Genomic DNA, 11,329 nt, shown 5'->3' with positions numbered 1-11,329 from the left:
TTGATGTTATAGGTGCGGAGCTGCAGTTCCCTGATGTCACCACTGTACAGTAGATGGGGCTGCAGCTCTGTTCCTATTTCTTGAATAGCAGCAAAGCTGTTGCTACTCTTCTTCCATGCACAATAGATGTCTATGGAGAGGGAAGTAAGGAGAGCTCCTCAGAGACTTCGGCACTATAGAGAGACTGGTCTCTTTCACAACACTGCTGGCTTACCAGCCTTCTCCAGACAGCAATGACTCATTTAGGCCAGGGCCCCACGTGGTATAAATGCTGTGGTTTTACAGTCCTTGCAAAGTGAATGGGATTATATCAAACCCCATCCACACATTGCGAAAAAATATGCGCAGTGGACACGCTGTGATTTCCAAAACCATTGCGGTTTTGGAAATTGCAGCATGTAATTTATAACTACAGAAATGCTGGCGGTTTTCCCATAGGTATAATGGAAGCAGAAAGTCTAGCACAGATGATCTGTGTGGGGTCTGAATGTCGGACCCCAAAAGATCATGATCTGATGACATACCCAGTCATCAGTATGAAAGTCTAATTTGGGGATGGACAACCCCATTAAGTGTCATACAGGTGAAAGGGAGCTGATCCGCAATAACGTAGCCTGGGGACTACACAGATATTGGCAGATGGGTGGGAGTGCCAGGTGTCGGATGATGGTGTTGTTTAGGTGGGCATAGATATACTCAAGGGTTGGCAGCATAACTTGTGTAAATATTGGATCTTATCAAAAGTCTTTCCACCCCATACTGACCATGATTCCTCCAATCTGCCTGCTATGCCTCAGAATGGGCAGAAAATCTGTGATTGTAAAGACACTAAGATTGGTCAGAAATCGTTACCTGATATGTAGAGATGTGGTGCCAGTGTATGAGGTGGCACAGATGATAGAACTGTATCCTGAAGGGTCTGCTGCCCTGTTATACACCATCTATATGTAATAGGTGTCTCTGCCATGGCCCCTGTGTCCGGGCAGCACATAGCCTGGCAGTGCCACCTGTGTGAGGGGAGACCCTGTGAGTGGCTGCGGCACCTGAGGGTTAATGTAGACGAGGCATGGTGTGTGGGAGGAGTGTGCGGTATGTGAGGCAGGCAGACGGAGCTCGTGTAACTTGTCACAAGTAGCAGCAGAAAGAGCACAAGTGTAGTGAGAGGAGCGGCCGCCATGTGTGTGACCCAGGGCACAGGTGCTGCTGCTGCTGCTGGCACAGGGGAGGAGGTGTGCTGGGGTGGAGACCAGTGAGCAGCCCCATTCCAGTATGGGATACAGGCGGAGGACTGGGACAGCACAGCACGCACACCACACTGGCATCTTCATCATGGGCACTATAGGCAAGAAGAAAGGCATCCAGTAAGTCATTGTGTCATTACACACATACATCATACATGTAGTCATTCTCTGCATGTGTGTTACACTTATATTACATACATGTAGTGATTCTCTGCATGTGAGTTACACTTATATTACACACATAGATCATACATGTAGTCATTCTCAGCATGTGTGCTACACTTATATTACATACATAGATCATACATGTAGTGATGCCCCTAATGTGTACTATGTATTACACTTACCTTACTGTGTCTATATCTTATATGTAGTGATACCCAGCCTATGTATTATCTATTACACTTACGTTACTGTGTGTGTATCATACATGTAGTAATGCTCCAGCTGTGTATTATCTATTACACTTGTTATTGTGTCCATATCATACATGAAGTGGTATATGTCACTGTACATATATTATATATGTAGTGATGCCCCCGCTGTACATTATATATTGCATATACTGTATATTATTGTATATATATTCTGTACATATATACTACATCTGGTAGTATTATAAGACCTGTATAGTACACATAGGTATATTTCTATGTACATGTATTATGCACTAAGTTGTGTTACTGCTTGTATTCTATATGGTATGGAACTTGTGTGTGTGTGTGTATATATATATATATATATATATATATATATATATATATATATATATACACACACACACACACACACACACACACACACACACACACACACACACACACACACACACACATTTATGTATTATATTTACTTAGTATATAGTATAGTCCCTTCTGTGCATTATGAAACCTTTTTAATGCACACATTTAAGTGCACATATATTATACTTACATTGGTATTATGGAGCTTTATATTACAAATGTATATCAATGTACATATAACACCCTAGCTGCTGTGTTGTTATGTTACATATATGTATATTATGTTACTGTGTATACATATATTATGTTACTGTGTATACATTTTTGAGGTGATGCCTTTGTTGTGAAGTATGTAACCTTTATATAACTGTGCATGTGTTATACATGCAGTGGTATTGTGAGACCTTAATATTGCACGTATATGTAATTATACATGTATTATGTAGTTAGTGGTACTTATGAGACATATTGCACACCCATATTATATAAATAATAGTGCCCTTCTGTACCCCTATATACATGTACAATATTATGTATTATTAAACCTTTTACAATATTAGTGTTCTTGCTGTGTATTGTTTACTGTTACATATGTTACTTGAGCATAAGTACAGGTGCCCCTCCTGTGTATTTGGAGACCAATATATTACATATGTAACCATAGTGCACAGGCAGTGTTGCTCCTGTTGTGTTGTGTTTATTGTTAGACCTTTATATTACACTAATATGGAATATAAATGTATATTTACTATAATTGAAGGGCTGATATAATAATATTAATATCTGGAGATAGTATGTGAGCAGCAGTCAGTGCTGTGACTTATAGGCTAGTAGTCTGCATTAGACTTCCCTTCAGAATTACAGAGAGACAAGAATAATGGCCCTGGTGAATATCCGGTATATACCCTGACCCCAGGGGAATATACTGTGTGCAGCCTATCCCCAGGTGAAGAGTGTGCAGTACCACTATGTGTAGCCTATCCCCCAGGTGAATATACTATGTGTAGCCTGTCCATAGGTGAATATACTGTATGTTTGGGTAATATGATGAGACACTGGTGGAAAAATTGGTGATGTTCAGTGGATTTCAGTAATGAACCTGGAAATTCTACAGAGAATTTGTAAGGTGGTGGTTAGCTGGACAAACAAAAATCCATATATATATATATATATATATATATATATATATATATATATATATATTTCTCTTCAAAACCCAGTTCAGCGTTATGGAACAGGCATAGGCATTTCTGTAATGAATGTGACATGATCCAACTTGTATGGAGCATGCTTCTATATGATGTAGTGACTGTGTTGGACCCCATGTAATAACATTGTTATTGTACAATACCAGGGTGTGGTATCGGAGCCATCTGGGTACACAATGACGAGTAGGTGGTGACATTTCGCATAGGTTATGTCTATTTGGAGCTGCTTTCCATGATAAGGTTTTAGTCTCCTTTGCCCTTCCTGGCAGAATTCCCCATGGAATTGTTTTACTAGCAGGATCGCCATTGTCTCCTGTGGCCTTTCAACCCCAGAGCTGCTATATATAAAATCAAACAATATACTATAGATATGTCTCTAAAAAAAAAGTAATTCCATTGAATGCTGTATTTGGTTTTGTGCTGCTATGTATTATTCCCTTCAACTATAAAAGCAGTAAGAAGTAATAATAATAATAATAATAATAATAATAAATGTTATTTATATAGCACCAACATATTCCGCAGCAAGATACATTACAAAGAAAGTCGATTCACACAATGGGACTGAGGGCCCTGCTCGCAAGAGCTTACAATCTATGAAGGAGTAAGACTACTAAACCCATTGCTCCCCCAAATAATTACAGATTAGACTATGATGTGTACTGCCAGGCTGCTAACCATGCTCTATCACCAGCCAGGCCATGTCTACATACCAATCACACTTAGTCATGTCTCCATTGTTGGTGTGGGCGCAGGTTAGTGCCCCAGCCTTAGGTGAAGTTCTGTTTTATATGCACTGCTTCATACATGACGCATGCATATACACTCCGAACTACCTTAATAGACCATTTGGATATGTGGATGCCCCCATTGTACCTACTCATCCCAATTGGGGACTACTATTTTTGCACTGTTGCCTAAACTAATACCTCCACCTATTAGTATCACCCCCTCCTTTCTATAAGGGCCCCTGCACATGACCGTCTGCTATCCGGATAATACAGCCTAGCAATTGTTGCTTTATGTCATTGTCATCTTAGATAAGTGTTATACTATCTGCATATTCTATTGTCTATCGCTTAGCGGAGAGATGTCATTATACATTTATTACCTGAATTCTCTACCATCGATTTCTTGAGACAAATGGAGGAAATTGAGGGCCTTGTTCATTAGCCAGTAATGAACCCAGAAGATCTTATGTCATGCACATATTACTGCATATCAGGCACTGAACAAGGAGTCTAATCCATCTCATATAGTATGGAGGAAATATATTAAAACTGCTGCAGAGCACAAGTGGGGAACTTGCCCATGGCCACACTTCTTATTTCTCAGAGGCGCTTTGGAAAACGTAAGCGGTGACCCGGTTGGTGGCCATGGGCTACCACTGCTGTTGAGTGGATGTTTGCTAAAAAGTGGTGGTGGGGACCGCTCTAAGAAGATGGCTAGTATATATACAGTAGTACTGTATATAACGGAGCTGTAAATTTGGCTTGGATATAGGTTTTCTTCTCCTAGATATTTTCTTAGAGAGGGTTCAATGTAGGTGACTGAACCATTTGGTGATTGCTGCAGGACATTGTCACTCCGGATAAAATGCCATTGTGGCCTGCAGCCATTACTGCTGTATTATTATGGAGGTAACATCGCTGTGGCCTACAGAGGATGCTGCATATTGAACATGAGGCCAGACAGGATCTGTTCCAAAGGATAGAAGACGTGTTTCAACAATAGGAGAATTTATGAAGATGTTCTATATGGCCGTATGGTTTTAGCGTGTCTGATTTACACCAGGTTCACACTAACATTGACTCTCTGTTGGTCGGGTCCGTTTGAGGAAGGCCATATACTGTAGAACTGGAGTCTCCAACAGATGTGAAGTTAAGTCTTAGTAAGAGCCTATTAATAATTCAAGTGCGCTCCCATGCGTCAGAATTGAAATCTACGCCAGTCGGGAACTAGTGGAGATGTCAGGGATATCTCATGTTAACTTTTTAGTGTGACTTATAGTAAATTTAATAGGCTGAGGCATCCCTGCCCCAGTCCACCTTGTTCTCCACAACCCTCCAACCACTTTTGGCCCCTTCTTGTACCACATTTTCACCAGAAAACTGGAGTACATGGCTTAGTAGCTTCCCCCCAATAAGTATATTATAAAATAATAAAATTAAAAAAAAATTAAAAAAAAAATTAAATAAAATAACAAATAATAATAATGAAAAATAAAATTACAACAAAATCAACAGTAAATTACTGAAGCCACATGTAGTTTTTTTGGGGGGTTTTGGTGCAAACTTTTTTTACCCAAAGCCAAGATCGATTGGAAAATAAATGGGAACTATAAAGAAAAAAACTTAAGACTTCTCCTGTCTGATAAATACACTGCTCGCTTTGGCTCAACAAACGCAGTTTCTTTCAGACATGTAGCCTCAACCTAAGCCAAGTTTAGATTTCACGGATGCAGAATGTATTTGTCAAAGAAAAAGCTGTTGGAAAATGAACCATGTTACAGCATGTGAATATAGCCCTACAACAGGGAAAGAAACATGGCCCTCTCCACCCATTCAGACAGTCCAGAGTTTGGACTGTCTAACAAGCATCAGTAGGTCTCAGTTGTGATGGTGTGATGTCCAGAGACAGGGCTCCTAGTTTGACACTTGCTAAACCCGGTGGACCCCTTTATAGTCTATGGGGTCCATGGGTTCTGCAGGTTACCGCCTTTTAAGCAAATTGGGCTTCCGATTTTCAAGTTCCCAAGTGGATCTGAAGAATGTAGACCTGAGTGCAGGTGTGAACTTAGTGTTGCTAGTCTTTTGCAGGGACTTTTAGGATCTTAGATGACTACAACTAGGAACCATTTCTATCTAGATGTGTTATTTTATTTTTGTCAATAAATGTAGCTCAGTCTTCTGATCCTGTCACTACAGTATTGATAAGATTGGTAGGATACACCACAAACACTTCATCTGTGGGGGTTTAAAGTTTGGAGTTGGAGAATACCATGTATGCAGAGAAGAAGGGCTTTTGGTCATACACTCCATTATAAAGATCACACGGTTGCGCTGCTTTCCTTTTGAATGTGATCACTTTGCTTCTCACAAGTTGACCAGATAGTTCCAAGGAATCCAAACCTGATTGATTTTTTTTTCTAACCTCATGCCGCTGTAGTATACCAATTTGTGAGTCTCTACACACGTCTTACTTCATCACTTTTGTGGGTTTTTCTTTCTTTAACAGAAGGGTTCCAACAGTTGTCCCCATGTGTATACAAACTGTTTACAACTCTTTACATGAAAATTGGGACATAAATTGTTGAAACCCAGCAAGCTTTGTTATAATTTACAATAGAAGCTATGAGCTTTTAGGTGCATGGCCTGCTGGCTCAAGGGCTATGAACACGGCCAATCTCCATAAGGGAAAGTTCACACGGGGATTTTGGACAGGAACCTAAAACGGAGGCCGCCTCAGATTCCGGACCAAAAAATGGGTAGCCGCTAGTGATGAGCGAGTACTATTCAAAACGGTAGTTTCGAATAGCACGCTCCTATAGGAATGAATGGACGCAGCCAGGGGTGGCGTCCTGCCGCTTAACCCCCTGCGCGACGGCCGCTCCCATTTATTCCTATGGGAGCGTGCTATTTGAAACTACCGTTTCGAATAGTACTCACGACTGAATAACCAGTGCACTGCAGTGTTGGTGCACCGGTCCAGTCGCGCATTCCGCTCCGGATTAGGTCCAATGAATGGGCCTAGTCAGGAGGAGGGAGTGTCTTCAGGCCGAATCGCGAGGCAAATCGTCCTGAAGAATGAGCATCTTGCCGAATGACAGGCTCCCATTGATTTCAGTGGGAGCGGTCTTTTTGGTCAGGATTTAGAGGCGGATACGGTCTCAAAATCCTGACCAAAAAACTCCATGTGAACTTACCCTAAATCTCAGTTTCACTGTGGCTATTCACAATTAGTTTTTTTGACAGTTCATTTTACTGGAATATCAAAAAATAGAGCATGTCCCGTCTTTGCCCATTTTTACGTATACGTAATGTGAAGTGGAGAGGGGTATAGTGTGGGAGAACCGCTATTTTTCCCCAAGACTGTTGCAGTATGCACAGGCGTTTAGCTTGTAGGTCCCGGACTGGAGTAAAGTTCGGGCCAGTCCTGCAGGGCAATCTATTTCAGTCTTGGGAACCGACCAGCAGAGCTCTGTAAGAAGAACAGGTGTGCTGGTTAGTGAGAGAGGAGAGAGACTGAAAGACTGATACGGTCAAGCAGCCTGAGAAAAAGTTCTGCCAAAAGGACGCAGTTAAAGTGCTGGGTATGTGCACCCCTTGTTTACTTGTAAACCCTGTTTTGTTAGGAGGACGGCAGTAGGCTGACCCCCTGGTTAGTGAGGGAAGAAATTGTTTAGTAAACCGCTGGACAAGCGTAGGTCTTTATTTTCATTTGTTTGTTTTGACATGCTGAGCTGCTGAGCAGCACTACCTGTACCTGTAAGCTTGTCTGCTGCAATAAAGACCGCTTTTGGGAAAGAAACCAGAGCTTCTGAATCCCCCATACATCACAGTAAATAGACTCAAGTCTATGAGGGATCTGCAAAAGTGAGTACCAGGACCATTTTGTCCATTTGTCACTGCCATCTTTATCTACGGTCGACTGACTATAGTCTAAATAGAGCTAAGCTGCAACACCGCTCTCCTTATGACGTTTTCTAGAAATAACTTGGATCTTCTTGGGTTTACCAGATGAATGGACACAATACACAGGGTTTAGGGACTGGCACCAAATTGAATAAACTGCAATGTTTCCCTACTTAATTAAAATATAACTTTTATTCCCAGCTAAGATAAAACGTAGACCCCTTCAAACAAAAAAACCTACAAAGGGAGGGTTGGCGGTAGAACAGTAATTCAGAACAATTACCAAAACAGTGTTGTGACAGTGGGCTAATCCCCTAAACTTGTATACATCAGCCTCACTGTCCTGCTACTGGAATTGCGTTCCTTCCAGTACCCAACCAGCCCTCACTCAAAAGATAAATATAAAAATGTGAAGTTCTGTGAGGGTTGAAATAGCAATGCTGGTCCTGCATTCAATTGCTATTATAGTTCTGCCCCGTCGATCCCCAGGGCAGACAGCACAGCTAAGGAACCACGTCTACTCTATTTCCCTTTCCTTTCACATTAAGATCTCATTCAGACCTCAATGAATGGAAACTTTTTTAGAGTGATTTGATACTACAGCAGGGCAGTCGTGGGAAGATTCCCCTTAGCAGAATATAGACTGCCATTTACAGTGGCCTCCATACTGACTATGCAGCAGCCACTATTTTTTTGGACTTCCGGTATCTGAATCTCTACCTCTGTTAAAAGGATGAAGTGCAATTAATTGTTTATTCAGAGATGAACTTTCACGTTGTGAGTAAGTGTATGATCTATACTATGTATAATGCTGTGAGTAGGCATAATGGATTAAACTGTGGTTACAATTCACACAATAGATCATAGTTTACTAGTCTCCAAGGTGATTCTGGAGCGCTCTTCTTAAGAAGCTATTCCCAGCCAAGCCTTTTCATAGAATTATCATAGCAAGAACGTCACCCCGTTTTATAGACTTGCTGTCTCCGACGTTGAGACTTCCTGCACATGAATTCTTGATCTCACTTGCAAGGAAGTGCTAATACGCTGCTTACTGGATCCTGCATGTTGAGGTGTGTTATGGAAATACCCTACAGTTAGATCCACTACACATCACTTAGCTCATCCCCAAAGAGTTATAAGCCACGTGGGCTGGGTGCATGCTTTCATCTCCCAGTGTCTTCTGTTTTTTGCACCATATATTTTGAGTGTATCCCACTACTGAGTGGTTTATCTATCACAATACCAGTATGAAACCTATGAGGTCTGGTATGAAATCAGGCTTTTACTGATTCCAGATTGTGACATGAGCACGTGGATGAGGAGCATTTCACGAAGCAATTTTTAAGGATACACTGAATGGTCACTTTATTACAGACACTAGCCTTTTCTATATACAAGTTAGACATGTGACCCTGGAGTGCAGCATAAAATCAAGCGAGAACATTTTCTGTGGGTGAGCCCTTATCAAAATGGGAAAAACAAGTTATATGATCAACCATGAATGGGACCTGATCATTGGTGCTAGACTAATAGTATTTCATGCATTGGCAGCCTTGTGGGGTTTTCTCATGCAGTAGTGAAAGGGTGGGCTCAATGGAAGTACATTCAGAGATCCTGTGATTGGGAAATACTTGATAAATGGGGTTAAGAAGATGTCAGTAATCGTTCAAGATGAACAGGCGGTCACAAATTTTAGGTGAATACAATGCTTTTCTATATACAGTTAGCTCCAGCTAATGTGTCCGAATACCCTAATTCATCATACCTTGGCATCGATAGACTTTAACCGGATGACTAGTTCCAGTGTCATTGAAAGGCAAGACTCCAGAGGACAAAAGAATGCAAAAACGGTATGCCTGATTAGTGGAAAAACATGGCCAGGTCAGACGGACGCAGATTTCTGTTGGACCATGCTGATGGATGAGGCAGAATTTGGCACACACAGCAAAAATTGCTGAATTCTTCCTGTCTATAGTTCAGGTTGCTAAAGATGGCGTAATAGTGTTTGGTAATGTGTTTCCCTGGCATACCCTGGGTCCTCTTATACCTGTGAATGCCACAACAAATTATTGCAAATCTGAAAGCCAAAGTAGCTCCAATTAATTTCTAGATGGCTGCCATAGTGGCCATTCAGTGTACAGCTGTATACTACTGCAGCTCCACCTGTACGAGGGGTCAGGATTCTCAACCCAGATCAGACTCCCAATGAAAATAGTCCAAATGGCAGTCTTCAGGGTTTGTAGCCACATTTTTCCTTTGGTTGGAGAATGGTCAGTTCTAGAGACATCTTGCATGTTCTCCACATGACACAAGAAGTGTCACCATCCAAGCATTGACCATTGACTGAGTTTTGTGGCCCTTCCTGTACTTTGTATGGTTCTTAAACAGTATATCTGGATAAAGACACATATTTTATGCTTTAGTTTATTTCATTGCTATCATATTTGGTTAGCCTCTCCATAAATATTAAATATATCCATCCGATAGAACTTTGTATAACGGCTAAGAGTAAAAACATGTGGGACTATCCAGATCTATTGACTCTTGTGGTGTGCAGTATATTGATGTCTATACACATTAGATGAATGATCATTGGACAATATCTTCTTATATATAACTGAGACATGTCAGATAATAACATGGACAAGTATTTGGGAACTGGGACTTCTAAAGATCCCAGGAGAGAATGAATCGGCATTGAGTTATGTGCCTGAATGTCTTTGTTGGCCATTAGGCATTTTCATAGAAGTTTTATATACAGGTGACAAAGTGATGTTAAAGGGGTATTCCCACGTCACATACTCACCAGTCTTCACTGCTGTAAAATCTTCTTTCTTCCTGGTTTCTTGCATCATTTGGTGGCGGGGTTTCACATGCAACCTGCCGTTTAGCTCCAACCCCAAATTAGAGTGTAGCTCCGCCCACCCATATTGGACTATGAAGTACAGGCAGCAGCAACTCCATTCTGTGTTACATACAAAGACTGTCTGTCTCTGCCATAATGAACACAATTGTATTAGTTAACCTGATAACTGGGAGAACAGAAGAAATGAAACAGCTCCTCTCCCCTATCTGAGAGCAGGACCTAGGTCACGTGGTGTAGACACAGGAATAGCTAGATACACAGGCTCGCTCCCTGCACTTAGCCCCTCCTCCCTCCCCCCTGAGAGCAGCAGATACATCACTTGACTTTTGAGCAGATAAGTCAGGGCTGTGGCCACAAAGAATTGAATAAAGTAAGATAGGGGACAAACAAAGCAGCTTTGCTGAAGCAATGTATTTAGGAAAAGTCTTACATCCACATTAACAAGCAGTATAGATAGGATCCTTGTGATGGGACAACCCCTTTAACATGAGTATTCCTGGGCTTTGTGTTGTTGGGTTATGAGCTTTGATATTTTGTTTAGCTTTCACACATCATGCTGAAATCTGTTGTGCATTTCAATGACAAATTCAAGACTGCATCCTTGGATGTACAGCACGTCATTGACTGGGGCTTATCT

At 41.3% G+C, this 11,329-nt stretch overlaps 1 protein-coding gene across 6 annotated transcripts in view; it reads left to right on the top strand.

The window, feature by feature from the left end:
* Window positions 1-1,153: 1,153 nt before the first annotated feature.
* Window positions 1,154-11,329, top strand: part of RASGRP1 (RAS guanyl releasing protein 1) — a 45,967-nt gene continuing 35,791 nt past the window's right edge. For 2 of the 6 annotated variants that reach the window (XM_075282980.1, XM_075282979.1), the window contains exon 1: window positions 1,154-1,361. In XM_075282980.1, the coding sequence (XP_075139081.1) occupies window positions 1,270-1,361 (92 nt within the window). In that variant the 5' untranslated portion in view covers window positions 1,154-1,269. The other 4 variants (XM_075282982.1, XM_075282981.1, XM_075282983.1 and 1 more) reach the window with 3 other exon arrangements.

The sequence above is a fragment of the Leptodactylus fuscus genome, chromosome 7 (assembly GCF_031893055.1).
Source record: "Leptodactylus fuscus isolate aLepFus1 chromosome 7, aLepFus1.hap2, whole genome shotgun sequence".
NCBI lineage: Eukaryota > Metazoa > Chordata > Amphibia > Anura > Leptodactylidae > Leptodactylus > Leptodactylus fuscus.
Note: the sequence above shows the minus strand (reverse complement) of the source record. Positions and strands in the feature narration are given on the sequence as shown.